Consider the following 20,038-nt stretch of genomic DNA (forward strand, 5'->3'; position numbering starts at 1 on the left):
CCTTCTGTATTTACCTTTAAAAATGTTTGTCACTTTGGTTAAATATTGTTTCATAATGATCTGTGATCCTATTTAGTCATGCACCCAAGCTTTTCTATATTTTTGACAAATTTCCCCAAATCAAATTCTAAATGAAGTCCTCTCGACCTTTGAGATATTTCAGAAGGTCCTTCGAATATGTTAAGGAATCATTCTCCTTGGAAAAAGAGATCTTAAGCTAGTTAGTCTTATTTGTACTGTTAAGATATATAGGAAGCATTGCCAAATTAATGATGCTAAACCTTCTTAGCTTCTATCTGAATGGATATATGTTGTTAATATTAGTGTTCCTGAAGTTCTATAAAATGTCTAGAAATTTGGTATGTTCTGGTATAAAGTTTTCATTTGTAATTATAGTTATTATCTTGAAAAGCATGTCATGGGAATAACCACAATTCTTTGTCAATTATGTTGCCATGAACTCTCATCAGAACTTAACCCATAGCTATTTTTAAGTGTTTCTGTCATTTACAGATAATTATTGTTTTATTCTAATGCTTTTACAAAGTGCTTAGTTCTTAAGAATTAAGAATCCTTAATCCTTTTGAAGAAAAGGACTCTGACAGGGGTGCCTGGATGGCTCAGTTGGTTAAGTATCTGCCTTTGGCTCAGGTCATGATCCTGGAGTCCTGGGATGGAGCCCCATGTCTGACAGGAATCTGCTTCTCTCTCCACCCCTCCCCCTGCTAGTGCTCTAACAAAAAAAAATAAAATCTTAAGAAAAAAAAAAAAAGAATAGAAAAGAGAAGGACTCTAACAGGTACTCTAGAATATAGATTTCTGATCATTTTAAGACCATAAAACTGAAGTAGGTAGAACCAACAGAAAACCAAGTAGAACAAGAGTAACTTAGAGCTGAATAAACTCATGAAACTTAAAATACTTATAACTTGGTTTGAAATATTGTGATTCTTTAAGTTTTGCTTTTTCCAGATTTAAAGAAATTTTATCTTTTCCATTAAGCTAAGTATGAATTACAGCAATTTGGTAAAGTATGCTTTTGTGAACAAAGATGAAACAATTACATTTTCTCCCTATCTGATCCCTCTAGAATTTGAAACTCTTAGTTATTATTCTTATTTTCATGGCAATGTATTTATAGGCATAAGTTTAAGCAGAATCTGTTCTAAGAATGTGCTTCTACAACTGGACACATCGGTTATATTACTAAAGCTTTGACTGGAATGTCATTTTGAGAATATGCATAGAATTAAACATAACCAGACAGCTTCATGCAACTAAGTTTCACTTTATGGAGCCAATAAAACTCCTTGGAAAAGCAGGTTGGTACCTTGCTTACAGGGATCCCAGCAGTCTTAACCAAAAACCTTAGGCTATCTTTGGGACCTCAAGAAGTGAAAAATTAACCAAATTAACCAAAGTCTCTGAGTACTGCATGCAAAGTCTGATGGTAAGTCTTTGGTTTGGCTTCATAACCTCAAGGCAGGCTTTAAAAGTTCAATCTAAAATTCCCTGCAAAAGTTCCAGCAAAGCAGATCTAAAAAGAACTAATATATTCAATCACAATTCTTCCCACACTTATGTAAATAATAAAGTCAAGTTTAGTAAGACTAAACTTATTTTGCAAACAAATTAGTCCTACTGTGATTATCTTTGGCAAAAATGAGGGTGACTATAGAAAAAATTATGTTTCAGTAGTACTCCGTTGTGGATAGTAGAGGCTGGCCTAGTTTTACTGTCTTAGGAATTTTGTTTTCTACCTGTAAACTGGACTGGATCCTGAATTCTAACAGTTTGCTCAAATATCTCACTATAACTCTTCAAACTATTTTCCAGCTTTCCCCTACCATTCTAACTTGAAATGACTGAGAAGATAAACTGCCCTTCTCCCAAAGCTCTGCAAACTGAATGTAAACAACTTGACATAAACTTAAGAGAAATCACCACAACAGCTCATATAGACAACCTCTGTCCCTGCTGATATGTCAGCCACTCAAAGTTCACCAATACCTGACAACATCACAGACACTCAAACTTTGAAAGATGATTTGAACCCAACATATAGTAATCTCCATTGGCTGCCCTGGTCTCACACACTGGGTTATAGTGTGTGCTACCTGTTAAACTTGTTTATCTTTTTTTATAGAAACGCGTCTTATTAAATACCTGACTGCTAGCACAATACAGGACTCACTTTGGGAGCCCACCTACAAGACCACCTCCTAAAATGAGACAGAGCAGTTTAATTAAACTGACCTATTTTCAGGACTCAGACATGGGTTCAGTGGAATCACGGAACAATCTATCAGCTCAGGTTCTGGACTGTAAAACTTCTTGGGGAAGTTTCAAGGTGAAATTGAAGGGAAGTACAATATGCTTTGGTATAACTTGAACTGGTAATTCTTAAGAGGCTGCAGATACAAGGATAGCTCTCAAGTAGAAGCATAAGTTACCCTTTTGTAGAGGTCATTTATACTTATAAGGGAAATCCCCATTTGAAAGGGTGTCTCTCTTTCTGTGCTAGAAAAAGTAGATGGCCAAAATCTCTAGAAACTCTAATCAAGAGAGAAGGCACAGACTTAAATTGCATAATAACTTCACTCTTGTTCACTGTGTTCTTCTTGATAACCTTCCACAGCTGGCCTCTCCAACCCCCAACACCTTTCTTTCGTCTCTACCTGGAGATGGTATTTAAGGTGATAACTGGGGCCATTTCAGAAGTCAGCTTAGTTTTCCTAGGTAACTCCTGCATATATAGGAGGTATATATATATTACCAAACTTCTGTTTTTCTCCTGTTCATCTCTCTTTTATCACAGAGGTCTTAGTCAGGAAATTAGAGGGATGGAGGAAAAATTACTCCTTCCCCCCAGCTCTAGCTACCCCCAACCCCAACATACACACTGGATATTCTCAAGTCCCAAAGCATGAGTCAAGTGCTTGAGAAGCTTTTTGATGGAGCAAGACCATTATGACGGCTAATGATCTTTACAGATATCCTTTTGTGCCGCTAAATCAAGTACAAGTAGGAGGGTTGTCAGAGAATAGTAAATCACACAAGAAAACTAAAGGAAAAAATAAATTAAATCTGATAGCCTAATGACAAAAAGGCTCAACTGTATGAAAAAACAGAGTAGCCATCAGGTGGTATAGTAAAAAAAACACCCAAAAACCCAACACTGTCATACCTATGGAATGGCAAAATCTGTCATTACTGTTTCAGTTTAGAATATATAGTTTCACAATTTCTGCATATTGAAAAAGTAGTATTTCTATATATATAAAATCAAAGTGATTTTTACTTTTAAAAGAAAATACCTTAATATTAATTTATCCTAATAAAGTTAGGTAACAAATAGTTGTATAAATATGATTCAATATTAAAATGCAAATAACCATTTTAAACACTCTATTAGTGTACAGCAGGATTTCTGTAAATTATTATGTACACGCAAAGTCAATACATTTGCATCTAATCTTAACTTCTATAATAAGTACAAATATTCAATAAAAGTAGATTCTGTTTTGCACCTATATCATGTGTTTGCGTCTGTGTTCAGAGACTGTGTGTTTTGATGGATGTCTGTGTATGTGTGCATGTGTACACAGTTTCAATACATTTGCATATATTTAAATAGTAAATAGTAAATTTGCTTATCCAGATTTTTCCTGAATGTAGACCACATTAAAGGAAAGCACTACTTTTCTTAGACATGAATTAATATAACTCAACAAAGATATATGTTGACCAAGTACCTGAGCAAAGTTTTAGAACTTAAATTAATATAAATTACATTATCAAATGATCTATCACAATCCCTAACTTAGGAAATAAAGTTGGGGCTGAACCTGTTAAACCCCTAGGGCCTGCCTGGGCCTGCTTAGCCAGAGTGACTCCATGTTGCCTAGGTAGCCATTTTGTTGTTGCCAAGTTGCCTAGGTAGCAGCATCTTTTATCTTTAGCTGGAGGTTGTGTTTAAGATGGTGATGTGGACCATTTCAGGGAGTTATTCAGTTTTCCTGGGTATTTCCCATTTGTATAGGAGGTATACATGTCACTAAGCTTGTTTTTCTCCTGTTTGTTTTTACAGATAGGTCTCATCCAAGAACCTAGAAGAGTAGAGGGAAAGTTATTTTTCCTCCCCACATAAGATATGTAAAATTTGTATTTCTGTGTGTTCTTTTATTGTTTCATTTTGATGAATATTTTTACAATTACAAGCACTTTTTTTTTTTAAATACCTATCCTTCCTATTTTCCCCAAAGGATTTCAACTATGAATTCTCTTAACAAAAGGGTTATCAGTTAAGTCATACTGATTCTATGCAGTCAGAGCTGAAATAAAGATCTGGAGGCATTCCAGGAATGATCTACCTCCCAGATAAAAATTCAGGATTTTAGAAAAAAATCATTTAATGTAATATTATAAAGAAAACTGCATGTTGGAACTCATGTTTTAGAATTACTGGTTATCTTTGCTGATTTTCATTTAATGCTTTGTTCTAAAAGGCACAGAGGGGCCAATTTGAAACATTTTTTAGATGTAACAAAATGATACAATATAATGTAGAATAAAAATATGCACTTCTGTATTTGTTAATAAAACAATGTATACTGATTTGTTATAGGTCTTTAGGATTATAAAAATAACATGAGAGTTCTTTAGCTAATCTATTCATTTATTTTCTCACCAAGTAACTACTGAGTGCTTTTTACATTTGTTGGCTTTAGTGGCACACCTCTGATAAATGGAATGTGCTGATATACAATGAAGTCTAATTAGACATTTAAAAAGTATCTAAATTCAACTCTGCCTGAGTTGGGAGAAGAGTGGTACAGGGAGAGGAGAAGGTAGACAGAGCCTATGCAAAAAAAAGAGAGAGGAAAAGTGAATACAATTTACATGGTGTGGCTGACAGGACCTAGCTTTCTTCTCAGTGCTTCTGCTAAATGGGTATGACAGAAGGAGCCTGAGTAGGCTGTTTCCACAGGTGGTCTGTGTTCCCCTAGTGTGAATCTCTTGATGTCTAGGGTATAATGGTACAGAATGCATTTTTTCATACTACATGGCTTGCAACTGAAGCCAACTACTTTCACCCAGCACTGCTGCAAAGATAAAGCAATTTTTTATTATTGACTGAGGGTCTTTGAGGGGGTATTCAAGGAGCATATCACAGAAATATTTCTGACTAAATGTGATTTTTACCTTGCCACCTTCAAGACTCAAATCTCACCTTCAGACCAGCCTAGATCACCCTGTTTAATTTTTTTTTTATCATACCCTTGACCCTCACCCCTACATTCACTATTACTTCCCTGTGCAATTTTTCCTTTTTATATTGCACCTAAAACTTTCTGACATATTATACGCTTTCCTTACATTCATTATTTATTATAAGTATGCTGTCAAAAAAATGTAGGCTCCATGAGGAAATAGCTGTGGTTTGATTAAAGGATGTATCCTAAGTACCTAGGATGGAGCCTGGCTTCCATGGGGCACTTAGTATTTGTTGAATAAATGCATGTATGGATTTTCAAAAGTGATGCCCTTAAAACCTCCCCACAGGATAAGCTGTGATTCTTCTGCTCAGTATTAATAAGCACTTGTGGCAGCTGATCATATATCTTGTGTTTTTAATTAGTGTTTTTGTCTGAAACTTATCCTTAATGTAATATGAAAAACTGTGGTTCAAAAGAAAATTTGGGATATATCAGTTTTTAAACTTGATTTTTTAAAACTTATAAAAACAAACAGAAATACGTGGTATAAGTAAATATAAACAAATGAAGTATATGGGGAGAAGGCACTCATCTGCTAAATGCTGGGGCACACTGACATGATCAGAAGTACTGGGCTTATGGAAAATAAGAGCAACGAATGGATCAAAAATAGATAGCTTTAAGAAACTATGGATTATTAGTTACTGAACTAGAAAGCCTAATAGATAATTATTCAATTCTTACAATTAGCTTCAATCCATAGGCTGACATAATATAGTTGCATAACACAATGCACTCTCTTGCTCTATCTAATAGTTAATAAAACAATTATGGTAAAAATTAAGCATTCTTGGGGCACCTGGGTGGCTCAGTCAGTTAAGCATCTGCCTTTGGTTCAGGTCATAAATCCACGGTCCTGGGATCGAGCACCAAGTCAGGCTCCCTGCTCATTGGTGAGCCTGCTTCTCCCTCACCTCTCCACTTGTGCTCTCTCTCTCTCAAATAAATAAAACCTTTAAAACCAAACCAAAACCAAAACTAATCATTCTTACTCCTTACATGATGAACCATTCTCGTATTTGTTAGAATTCCTGTACACTATTAACTGTATTAGGAGGGCCTCCAAAATTAAATCTAAGTAGTATAGATTGAGAATATTGAATAACTGCATTGAGTTTTTCCTTCAAAATATGTATCCATAATGCAACTAGTATCATTTTCCTAGCATATAAGTAGAAAACTTCATTTATAAAGCAAATTCCATCATTTGGAAACTCACTTTCTAAAGTGAGTTACACTTCACTCACATATGACTCAGACAAAATATATGTGTGATGCCACAACCCAGTTTTAAGTAGCCAAGTAAAACCATTAATGATATTAAGACTAATGTGCTTAATAATATTTGATAAAATAATAACATCAAAACTCTTAAAGAAATATGAACAAAAACTGCAACTTCAATATTAATAAACACTTATTAAACATAAGTATAAAATATATGCTGATTAGAGGAAGACTCCTCTAGAGACTCTGTTCTGAGTCAACTTCAGGCACTAACTGAAAATTGGCACTTAACATAAATCAACTACATTTTTTAAATGTAACTTTCTGTAGAACACCAAAAAGAAGTTAAACAAAACAAAACAAAACAAACCTCTCCATACAGATGCCTAGTTTAAAAAAAGTACTTGAATTTTTACCCTGTTAGAATATAAATCTTCACTGTATTTTGGTTTTTCATTCCCAACTATTTAAACCAAAATTGGGAGTTCAAGCTCCTGCAAATATTTTGAACTATTACATTCAAAAAATAATCACAGATAGCTTATATTCTGTCCTGAAGTATTTATTTATATAATTAATGTAATCAGAAAATATTTACCTCTTAGTGTAATTTTGCAATTGGCAACATTGTTACTTGACTATATCTATTCATCTTTTGTCCTGTTTTAATAACACAAATGACACCTAAGAAATTATTTTTGATCTTTCAATAAACTAAGCCATGTAGATAGAGGAAGGTGAAAGCAGTTCAATTGCCATTGATTGCAGAAGATACATTCATCACTTATTTAACAATGTCCCTCATCATCACAGGAACCATTGTATTTACAGGCCTTTGCTGAGACACTCTGAATTTATTTTTAAAATTTTTTTGTCCTGGGCGCCTGGGTGGCTCAGTGGGTTAAGCCGCTGCCTTCGGCTCAGGTCATGATCTCAGAGTCCTGGGATCGAGTCCCGCATCGGGCTCTCTGCTCAGCGGAGAGCCTGCTTCCCTCTCTCTCTCTGCCTGCCTCTCCATCTACTTGTGATTTCTCTCTGTCAGATAAATAAATAAAATCTTTAAAAAAAAAAAAAAATTTTTTTGTCCTATGCATTAGAAATCAAAGAAATCAAAACAAACTAAATCAAATCAAACCAAACACTAACATTAGTTTCAAGTCCCCTGATATGTCTATTACAAGAATGAAGTAGTTTCTTATGTGAATCTTTGAATTTATTCACTGTAGTGGATTTTCAGAAATTTCTTTTAATATTTTCATTATAATTCATGTCTTTAAATATTTTCTATTTTAAGGAAATTTAAAAATATTCCCTATTTTAAGCAAAATGTATACTAACAACTATCTTCCCAAGAAAATTATATTAACAGACACTGGTAGTCTCTTCTATTCTGACATTTGTATCATTGAAACATGATCCATACTGATCTCTAAGGAACAATTTGTGGCTCATATTGACAGATTTAGAAAGCAAGCAAGAGAGTGTAAGTATCCTTCATAATGTACAAGATTTCTACAAGATTTTTCATATTTTCTCTGACAAATACTATTGCAAATTGTTAAGTTAGCTATTATACATATGTGAATATATATGAAAAAAACAAAACAATGTCAGACTATTTCCTGTGAAAAATATGAGCAAATATTTTAAGTCAAAGGATAATAAATTATTCTTGTGCATATGAGAAAGTGAAAAATTTATAGATACCGAAAAGTATAGAAACTATATTCCAGTCATAGAAAATAAAATACATTGTTGATGAGTCATATATTCTCAACAGTCACACAATTTATCACATTCAAAATGCTTCACCTATTTATAATTTGTTTTTCTTTAAATATTTCCTTCCCCAATGTTTTCTATACAAAATGCCCCAAAGTCTATGGTAACACTTACATCCCATTAGTGCTATGAGGTTCTATATGCATATTTTTGGTAATTCCATTCTGATTCTGATGATTATATCTTAGAATCTATCACCAGGAAATGTAAAATATGAAACCTTTAGGACAGATTATTACTGTATTATTATTATTACTGTTAATGACTATCTAAGTCCCACCAAACACCTATGCAAAGGGATCCTGAAAGGATTCATGATCAACTAAATAAATAAATAAAAAAGAAAGGACTCACTATCAAGAAATTATTCTTAGCCTTAATGCAACCCATTAAAATACATTAAATTCTCACTGTCAGATATGAAAAGAAGCTAGGAACAATGAAGATTTAATAAGGATTACCTATGTTCATGGATCTATTTTATAAATTTTTATTTAAATGTTTAGAGAACTATGTAATATTAATAAAAGAAACTCACAGAAACAAGAACATAATGGGGCATCGAGAGGCAAATACATAAGACACAGTTTAGTTATTTCCCCACAGGTGCCACTCATCTCTTAGCAACTATTTCTCACTGCAGTCACTAATAATGCTATAGATCTCACATTCTATCTTTATATTCAATCCTTTAGAAATTTGGAACTGGGTCTCCCAACCACCATTTACTTATTGAGTAAAGTGGAATATTTGAGTCCCAATACATATGTATTTTCCTCTTTCCTTGTTGAAGAATGCATTACTTTTAATAATTAGACTTCCACAAACACCATGTAGTAGTGAACAAGTGACTTCACTTTTCTGGAATTCAGTTAACTTATAATTTTGTTATGTTGGAATATGATTTAATGGAAACTATTAATTTATTAGTCTTCTTGGACAACTGGCTTGCAGATTTAAAAAGATATAAATTGTTATTTGTAAAATACAGACTGAGTCTATAACCTAGGTACTGATATGCAAATAATATGTAACAAAAGACTTTAAAGAGGGAAAAAACCTCCTGCAAAAGAGATAAATATTAAAATATTTGTGGTAAATCCCCTTTGAACTTAGAAATCATTTCTGTTTTAAAATATGAAACATTAATACCATTTAAATCATATATATAACACTGCTATTCAAGCAAGAACTACTGTAGTCACAATATTCATGTCTAGAATATTTAGGTGTCTATAATAAACATAAAATGAATGTAGCAGAAAAATTCCAAAGAAAAGCAAGCTTTTAATGTTGTTTTTTAAATTAAAAAAATATAAATAGCTTAAAACAATTTGTGCTAGAATTCAAAACTTTAGTTTACTTCCTAACAGAGACAAGTAGTTTTATGTCAAATACAGCAACATAATTTGCAAGGAAGCACAAAAGTAACATTTATATCTATGTTATTTAATTTAATAAGGACCTGCAGATAAACTTACATTTTATTATTATACACCTTCATAAAACAACTTAAAAACATCTCTTCTAATCTTACTTGTTAATAAAGTGCTAAAAATAATATTAATGTCTTTAAATAGTAGAGGGAATTCTGACAAACGTTAGATGTAGGATGAAGAAGGTAATTTCTTTGTATTTTCATCAAAAGGAAGCTTAAAGTCATCAACTTAGGCAGAGTGAAAAACTCATAGCTTCATTGAAAAAAGATAGGAATTTAAATCAGTTATCCAAAATCATCCAGTGTTACTAAAAGCAATCTTGTATCAACACATGTTTTACAATCCTATTTTGACAATTCAACAAGTATTTCACACTAAGAAAAAAAAATGCTAACTTTCAATTACTTTCTGCAGCTTGTACTGAGGCCCAAAAGCTAAAATAGTATTGTAAATTTCTCTGCACAGTTGTGTTTCCTTTTATGTATCAGAATGTAAAAATGATGTGCCTGGCCCTTGGTGATTGTGAACATAACTTGATTAAACTGTTAATAAATAAATTAGTACTTTCTTAAAAATAAATTGTTCTAGTATTCTAATATGTATCTTCCACATGTCTGAAAATTCACTAATGCAAAAGACTATATGAGGAATGTTAGCTTAAAAAAAAATAATAAGACATTGGTATGCTAGTCGGTGCTTGTAATTATCTTTTTCAGTTCCAGAAGGTATTTGGGGATTATTTAAGAGCAAAAGATGAATGGCGAACCACTAAATCCTATTAAATCAATGCATGGACACAGCAGCAACAGAGGTAAATAAGCTGTAGAAGTCTGAATACCAATAAAGAAGATAAAAATGGTTTTATATAGCTACTTACATCATAGCCTAGAAGTTCAGTCTGTGTGGATTTATCTACTCTTGAAGCAAAAGCCTTCTGTAAATGCTGGACTTTTTCCTGCAGAATGGGGAAAAGAAAAAAAAAAAAAAACATGTTGTTGGTAAGTCATGTGCTTCTACAATAATGTCCCTGCTTATTAAAATTTGATTACTGTACAATTCATGATTATCTGCGTGTATACTTTGCACTGTTGGTACTTTGCATATCAGCTTAAATATTCATAACTTTAATTTTCTAGTCATAAGGATTCCACCTTTGGCATCTGTTAGTACAGAAACGACTGAGATCCAACCACAGTTGAACATTAGAGAGCCAGGATTGCTTAAATACAAGACAAAATCCTTATACTGCATTTCTTGTTGGCTTTTTTTTTTTTGTCTCTTTGTTTCATAAAATGAATTCATAGGATTTCATTGATCCAGTCTCAGAACATTTCCCTTTAAAATCCAGAACACAATACTACTCAGTAGATTCCATTTAGTTTCTTTTTAATTTCATTTTTTCCTTCTTAATCCTCTCTTGAAATCTCCACATTTAGGAATCTATATGAGATCTGACACTAATCAAATTCTGTCATAACTAGGTAAGGGAAGTAATACCTGAAGGAAGTTAGGGATTTCATATCTCAAATGCAAATGCATTTATTCTGGTCTACTAATTTCACTGAGCTTCTGGTTGGAGACTTCTATTTCATTCCTAGATGTAACTTAAAAGAGGATCCTGAAATTAGTTATCATGCAGTATGACTACTGTGTGCCTGGCATATCTCAAAATACTGTACTTACATGATGGTACCTCATCTTGGGATTTTTACTACTATTATTACCATTTTTAAGAAGAATAATTTAATTTAGAAATCTTGACAAATTTCCAAGTAAGTCCATGTGATTCTACTAGATCCTGCTTTTACCTTAACTTGCTTTCTGAGGGTTGCTGGAGGGAAGGGGGTCAGGGGGTGGGAAACTGGGTGCTGAATATTAAGGAGGGCATGTGATGTAATGAGTGCTGGGTAATATATAAGACTGATGAATCACAGGCTTGTACCTCTGAAACCAATAATATATGTTAATTAACTGATTTAAATAAATGTTAAAAAAACAATCATTACAGGAAATTCTACACATCAATACATAAAGGCCACTAATATAACTTTTTAAAAAACGCTAATTTCTTCTGTTTTAAGTTTGAATGCTCAATAAAATAGTTGCATAATATGTTAATGATAAAAGTTGATTTAATTCATCTTTTTTCCCAAAATGGATGGTGGTCACCAAAATCCTCACTAAGAAGAACACTTTCCTACCTTCCCTCCTGCTTCCTTCCCCTGCCCATCCCTCTCTCCTTGCCCTTAATTCTGCCTGAGATTTGCAAGTAATCAGAGCTGTTTAACAAACTACACACATAATTTAGGCAAACATATTTACAGGGTTTATTGAAATACAGAAAAAAAAACTGTTATGGACTATTAATGTCTCATACCTTCTAACTTCCCTATCACAAAACTTCTAGTGCTGCTGTTCAGACCAAAATGAAATGGTGATTAGGTAATTCAGAAAGATGTCATGCAAGTGAGGGAAGATCTTAACTGTTGGAAAAGGATAAGTGAAAATGTGGCCACATTTTGCAAACTCAGTTTAAAATGAAAAGTAACAAGCTTTGTTTATTTAGACTTATGTTGGGCTGAGGAATAAGAGCAGGGAGAAGTAGTAATAAGCAAAGGAAGCAATCGAGTTTGCTATCATTGAAGGGTTGTTTAGAAAAATTTATCTGTTTTTGAAATAGGTTGGAGTAATAAGTACTGGAAAAGCAAGTTTTGTTATAAATCTCTAGACATACGAACATTTGCACCTGAATTAAGAGACTATGCACTAAAGCAAAAAGCAAGGAGGAAAGACAGCAAATGCTTCCATTATGCTTGGCTCACAGTTCTATTTTCAAGGGCTCCCAACCTGAAGATAGGAGTGGGAAGGATTGCTACACTCTGGTTCATTGGTCTGAGTTATAAGACTTAGATAATTCAATTTATGATAAACAAAAAAAATTCAAACAGCTCCAATAACCAACAGCCTAATCAAGGCAAAACAAACAAACCCTACATCAAGAATACTTTTAGAAGTTTTTTTTTTTTTTAAATGATGGAATTCATTACTACTTCCATTTGCAGACATTCTCACAGCAACAAGTATGTCATATTTGAATTATCTGTTACTTATGCACTTGTATGCTATATTCAAATGTGGAGAGTAAAATATAAGTTTCTAATAGACTTAGGTATATATATTTAAGGATTAAATATTTTGTTTAGTGTAATAATAGGAAGAAAACAAATGAAAGTTTATGATAAATTTCTGTAACATACAATTAGAAGATTAAATAAAGTCTCTACAGATGTTGGAAGATAATTCTCCATGGGTCTTTCGCATTTCTTTAAGACTGATACCTACTTATGAATTGGTAATTTTTTAAAAAATATTTTATTTGTTTATTTGAGAGAGAGAAAGAGAGTGAGCACAAGCAGAGGGAGGGGCCTGCAGAGGGAGAGGAAGAAGCAGACTCCCTGATGAGCAGGGAGCCCCCTGTGGGGCTCCATCCCAGGACCCTGAGATAATGACCTGGGCTAAAGGCAGAGGTTTAACTGACTAAGCCACCCAGGCACCTAGGTACCCCTCTTTATGAATTGATAATTTTTTTTAAGATTTTATTTATTTATTTATTTATTTGACAGACGGAGATCACAAGTAGGCAGAGAAGCAGGCAGAGAGAGAGGAGGAAGCAGGCTCCCCACTGAACAGAGAGCCCGATGTGGGGCTTGATCCCAGGATCCTGGGATCATGACCTGAGCTGAAGGCAGAGGCTTTAACCCACTGAGCCACTCAGGTGCCCCTGAATTGATAAATTTAATATGAGATAAAAAGAATACTATAATCAAATAGAGAATACACCACAAAAATAGCTATTATTAGATGGTGAACTGGCTAATAATTATTTATATAAAAATGAATATGTATTAGCTATATAAATATATATTTCAGAAGAACAGAAATCAAGCATCATATATTTTTAATTTTACACTGATTTGATATAATGAAAGTTTTATTTAAATATTGATTTCAGTATAGAGAAACAGATATTTCACTTTCATGATGCAAATATTTATATTTCTTAATTCAACTATAATTTTTATTAAATACATATTATAGGTATTGCTCAGGGTACAGGGGACAAAAAGTGGGGGGGGGAAGGTGTACCATTTCTGACGTATAAGTTTGTCAAATCACTAAGTTGTAAGCCTAAAACTAAGACTAATGTAATATTGTGTATCAACTACACTAGAAAAAGAAAGTCCTATCTCAATTAAAAAAAAAGTATAGTCTCTTTTATAAAGAAACTTCTACTGTGAAAGGCAGAGATATTAAAAAACAAATTTAATATATAAAGTAAAGGACTACAGAGATGCCTGGAGAGGTGTGTGTGGGGGTGTGTGTACTCTTGAGTTGCAGAAGAAACATACAGGAGAGTTAATAGCTGAAATGCAGAAGCTACTGACACCCTAGGTAAGAAGAGAAAAATGAATTTTTATAAGTCACCTTGGAGTGGAAGGGATGAGGGCCCTTTCTTAGGCAAGAACATTTACAAATATTTAGAAGTCAGAGAAACCCTGACAAAGATAAACACAAACAGCTACTAGTTCAAACCTGCCTAATGGGGGACTTTGAAAGGGACAATCCGGAGGAATAAGACTACAGTGCTAAATCAAGTCTGTGCCAGAAAGGATAGAATTTACATATGATTTGATTTAATGTGTCTCTCTTTTGATATTTTTCTTTGTTAACAAACATTGTAATTTCTTCTTCTAACCTCTTTCAGAGGGATAGAGGAGAACTGAATCAACTCAACTTCTGATAGATAAATTCTATAAATAAATCTATACCTCTGACAAAATATTTATTTGTTTTTACATTTTTCATTCCAAGCAATGACAGTACCAATACTTAACAAAACACACCCCATTTTTTTTCTCATTAAAATGAATAAAACCTACAATGCTTTAAATAAACACAAAGAAAAAAGACTAGGGGATTCTGTAAAAAACAAACAACTATATGTATACATATATATGACCAAATTATGGGATGAGAAAGAGAAATTTCATTATTTATATTTAGTGTTATTTTACATCTCTGCCAGATCTTGGTCCTGAATATGTGGAGGTTTAAATATATAACACCGCTATATGAAAAAAATATATATATGATAGTTTTTCTCCACAAGTTTCCAAATAATTTTATCTGACATTGGAGTAATTTAATAACATCTGTATGTTAGCTATCATAAATAAATGCATATAAACCAAAGATAATACATATAATTTACAAACTTACCAATAATACTTAATTATATTCACATTCTCTCTCATTCTGTAATCTTTACAACTATTACTAACAATAATAGATGACATTTATAGAATGTAGTTACATGACATGCACCATACCATGTAATATACATGAATCTGCTCAAGAACATACAATGTCTATGTTCCTTTTTGAAGTAGGAAATTGATACTTAGTAAACGGAAATCAGTTGCTAAAGGTCACAAAAACTATTAAGTAGAACACCCAAGATGAAAACGCTCCTTGTCTCCCAACCCTGATGTCCTTCCTTTATTCTATAAAGATACTCTGACTCTGAAAAAACCTACAAGCAGTATTGCTGCTTACATATTGCGTATTACATACCAAATTATGATAATATAACTGTTCTTTATGTTCATCCTGTGTATATTCTGCAGACTCTATTAAGTCATTTTTTTTTGCTGTGAAAACAATTTGAGATTGCTTAGGAATCTTTATTTTCTGTAAAAGCTTAAATTCCATAGAATACCCATACTAGAAATATGCAATGCCAGCACTGCATTCTGAAGTATAAGTTAGGAATAAGACAATAAAGTTATGATAGGGTTATAACACAAAATTGGAAACAAAATGTGCGAAAGCAAACAAATGAAAACTAAATATTGAAAGGCATGAAATCCTTATGATAGCAAGGATATCATCAGTCAGTTCAAGCAGAGTAATCTAAAAATAATTCTGCTTAAGCTGTTAGAATGTTTTCTGGTGTGTGTGTTTGTGTTTTGTGCACTGGGTAGTCATAGATTCTGCCTCCACAATATATGTTGTTCATGTAAAATGATTAGTTCCTAATTTCTTAAATAATTCTCAAATTTAATTTTTAGCAATCAAGAATGTAACATATTCATTAAATGCTTGAGCATAAGAAATACAACAGTTACCACTGATATATGTAAATTCTTGCACTTTCATGTGTGCACAGGTAAAGCACCTGTCCTTTTAGGATGCACTACAGAGGAGGAAATGTAAAAAAAAGGGGGCAGGGAAAGAGAGTGACAAAAGCCTAAGAAAGCTAATAACTAGCTTTGAAAATGAAACCTTAAGCGACTAGAAGACTTAAAGTACTGGCAGTTATTTATCCTAATTTTAGAATATGTTTGTGTTTAGTTACATTATTAGATATTCTTGATTAATAAGATAATTATAAATATTTTAACATCTAGCAGTTTATTAATCTATATAATTTATTTCTACCTTATATATTAATATCTTTTCATCTATTAGAGCTGTTAAAAAATGTACACATGTAAAACTAAGTACAGTAAAGGTGAAAAGAAAATATTCAATAATCTCCAAAAACAACTCCAATTTATATTAAATTATAAGTTTAATACCTACACAGAACATTGTGAGCTCAAGATGAAAAGGCAATTAATTAAAAAAAAATGAGGGTCTACATACAGTTTTAGAATTTATAATTTTAAAATGTACTCTTATCAATAAAATAAAGAGCTGAAATATGAAATATATGTAATAGTGATAACAACACTACTATATGAACATATACCTTGAGGTTAAAGGAAAAAACACAAAAGCATCTGTAACTATCCAAAATTCATGCATGTGTGCACGCGCACACACACACACACACACACACAACACACGAAAGAATAGATTTAAATTAGAAAAAGGAGCATCTTAAAAATAAAAAAATAAATAAAAGAACACAAAGACTGCCTATAATAGTATAATCCTGAAATTAAATCCTAAGTCATGGATCTATGGGTTCAGTTTATGAAAAGAGAAACAGTATTGAAATGAAAAGAAAAGCTAACTTCACCCAATGTGGAGCTTGAACTCATGACCCCAAAATCAAGAGGTGCGTACAATATTGACTGAGCCTGCCAGGACCCCTGAGAGAAACTAACTTTTAAAATTGAAAAGTAAGGGGCACCTGGCTGGCTCAGTCAGAAGAACATGTGACTCTTGATCTCAGGGTCATGAATCTGAGCCCCCTGTTGGGTGTAGAGATTATTTAAATAAAAAATAAAATAAATAAAATAAAATAGAAAAGTAATGTAATTCAACACAAGAAAATTGACAAAGTGTTGAGTGCAGTTTAAACCAGAAATTAGGCAGATCAAAAAGAATTTCAGGGGCGCCTGGGTGGCTCAGTGGGTTAAAACCTCTGCCTTCAGCTCCGGTCATGATTCCAGGGTCCTGGGACGGAGCCCTGCATCAGGCTCTCTGCTGGGCGGGGAGCCTGCTTCCTTCTCCTCTCTCTCTCTGCAGTTATGAGTCATAACTGCCTACTTGTGAGTTCTGTCTGTCAAATAAATAAATAAAATCTTTAAAAAAAAAAGAATTTCATCATCTTATAATGGACTTCAATGTCAATAATAAAAGATGATTTTAAATACAAAAGCAAAAAACTAAAGGGAAAATCATTGGGATTGCTTAGTAATGCCAAATCCAAAGATGAGCTCAGAAAAGCAAAGGCTCTCTAAGAGAGATCACACTGATTACTTTAACCCGCCTTTAATGAGAGCATATCACTGAAGACATCAGTAGAATTAAAACAAGCACAATAATGACTAAGCAAATCAAACCTCCTCACACAGAACATACTATTTCTTGGAGCTACCAAGAGCATTAACTTATATTAATATTATTTTCTGTTATGGAAAATTGCTAACATATAACAAAAAGGGAGAATAATACAGAGTCTCTATGTACTCATTACCCAATTTCACTAACAGATATTGAAATTTTAAAAAAAGTAAGAGTATTAGCTATGTACTTGAATATTGAATAGCTCTATTGGTCAATATTTCCCTTCAAATTAGGTAAGAGATGTTTGCATTAGAGTACTGCTCTGGCTGTTCTTTCACCATGTTACTGCCTGTGAGGAGGGTATTCTGTGGGGATAAGCAAAGTGCCACCATCAAAGGCCATATTTCCCTATCCACCATATTCCAGAACCCTGGAATTCATTGCCCAGTTCAGGACATGACCAGGTCCTCCTGAGGGTCACCCAAAGTGTGGCCATGATACAGCTATTTGGTGTCACTGGGTCAATCACACATATGCTCATAAGGCCATGAGGGATAGAACCCAGGGTAGGAAGGTGCTGGGTTAAGCTGGAGTCAGGGCTGGCTTCACACTTGGCCATGGTGCTGCACAGGATGCTAGGGAGTCCAAAAAATTATACTTGGAAGACAAGTTTCCAAGTCTTTAGAAAAGTCTACTTGTCAAGATAGGAGGACCAAACATATTTTATTCAACAGTTTTTAAATCCTGTTTTAGAATTTTAATATTTAGACTTAACATTCTGTGAGCCCCCACATTTATGTTCTTGCCCAGAATCCCACAACTGCTAGCAGCTTTCTTGTTACTAAATTCTTTGGTTTTTTGATCACCACATCTCAGGAAAAACAAGGTCTGAAAAAGTTGCAGAAAAGGGTAAAAGGACAGGGGAGTTATTTTATGTTTATATACTTTAAAAAATGGGCCAAAAATATAAAGCCAAACGGAAGGAGAATATATCCAGTAACATTAAAACAAGTATCTAAATAATATTTATATTCATTCAGTTTCATGATACCTAAACTAGGAACTGTCTGACATCCTCCACAAGCCACCATTTTGAGACTGAGTTGGAAGTGATTTTTTTCCCAATAAGATTACATATCAATACACAGCCTATCTTATATTTATAGAGTTCATTACCCATGAGAGATTATACAAACTGGAAATATACCCAAATTTAAGAGTTTAGGTTACTTCATTTAAGAAGAAGAGACATCAAAAATGTAAATTGGGGATTTGTATTTTTGGAGATTGAAATCATTGGAAACACTTGGCACCCCGATAACTCTATTCAATATCCCAAATATAAAGCATATGGATTTTTTTTTCCCAATAAGAACTGAATGATGCTTTGTTTCAATTCTAACAATACTCTTATGGTTTTCATATTGTTTTTTCAAAAAGCACTTGTACTATACATAAATGCCAGTATAGTTTCAGTAATGGGGGATTAAGCAAATATATATTCATTTTAAATGCACATGACAGGCTACTTCACTCTTCTATTTTAATACTCTTCTCAACTAAGGTGGAGCTAATTAAGAAAGTCCTCATAAAAAGGGAGTTGGAGAGATCTTTGAGTCACATGCCTTTAAAGCTAGGAAAATAAATTTCCTGGGTTAAAAATAGTAGGCATTTAATGACTTATCAGGAAAGTTATGAAAGAAGTTGTGACTGAGAAAGATCAGACAGATTGTTTGGGGTTGGCCTCTCCACATTCAAGATATCTGCTAATTACATTTCTGAAATCTATTTCACAATCACTTCTTCCTTTTCTATCTATTATCACTACTCTGGATTCACTACCTAAGGACAAGCAGGGAAATGGGGCATAGATCTGTGCCCAGCATGCAAAAGCTACCACTTTTACTCCATTAGCCTCTCTAATGGGTTGACCAGTGTCCCCAAAAATTCATGTCAACCTGTAACTTGCAAATGTGACCTTATTTGGAAATACAATCTCTGCAGATACCATCCAGTTAAAATGAGGTTATACTGGATTAGGATGAGTCATAACTGCAACATGACTGGGCACCTGGGTGGCTCAATTGGTTAAGCATCTGCGTTCAGGTCCTGGGATGGAGTCCTGCGTCAGCTTCCCTGCTCAGTGAGCAGTCTTCTCCCTCTAACCTGTAATGCCCTCTTCTTTCTTTCTCTCTCAAATAATTAAACGAATATTTAAAAAAATACAGTATGACTGATGAGCCTTATAAGAAGAGGGATGTCTAGACACAGTGACACAGATCTACAGAAGGCTCCATGAAGACAAAGCAGAGATTAGAGTGATGCATCTACAAGTGAAGCAACCAGGACTGCCACCAACCACTAGGAGCTAGAAGAGGCAATGAAGGATCCTTCCCCAAAGCTTTCAGAGGGAACATGGTCCTGCTAACACCTTGACTCTAGACTTCTAGTCTCCAAACAGAAAATAAATTTCTGTTGTTTTAAGTCAGCCAGCCTATCACACCTTGTTAC

At 33.5% G+C, this 20,038-nt stretch overlaps 1 protein-coding gene across 2 annotated transcripts in view; it reads right to left on the bottom strand.

Moving 5' to 3' along the window:
* CCSER1 (coiled-coil serine rich protein 1) overlaps positions 1–20,038 on the bottom strand; it is a 907,623-nt gene that overhangs the window by 177,837 nt on the left and 709,748 nt on the right. For both annotated transcript variants that reach the window (XM_045079361.1, XM_004756068.3), the window contains exon 9: positions 10,605–10,682. In XM_045079361.1, coding sequence (XP_044935296.1) covers positions 10,605–10,682 — 78 coding nt within the window. The remainder of the gene's footprint in view (positions 1–10,604; positions 10,683–20,038) is intronic.

The sequence above is a fragment of the Mustela putorius genome, unplaced genomic scaffold, assembly GCF_011764305.1.
Source record: "Mustela putorius furo isolate JIRA1106 unplaced genomic scaffold, ASM1176430v1.1 tig00000382_pilon_pilon_pilon, whole genome shotgun sequence".
NCBI lineage: Eukaryota > Metazoa > Chordata > Mammalia > Carnivora > Mustelidae > Mustela > Mustela putorius.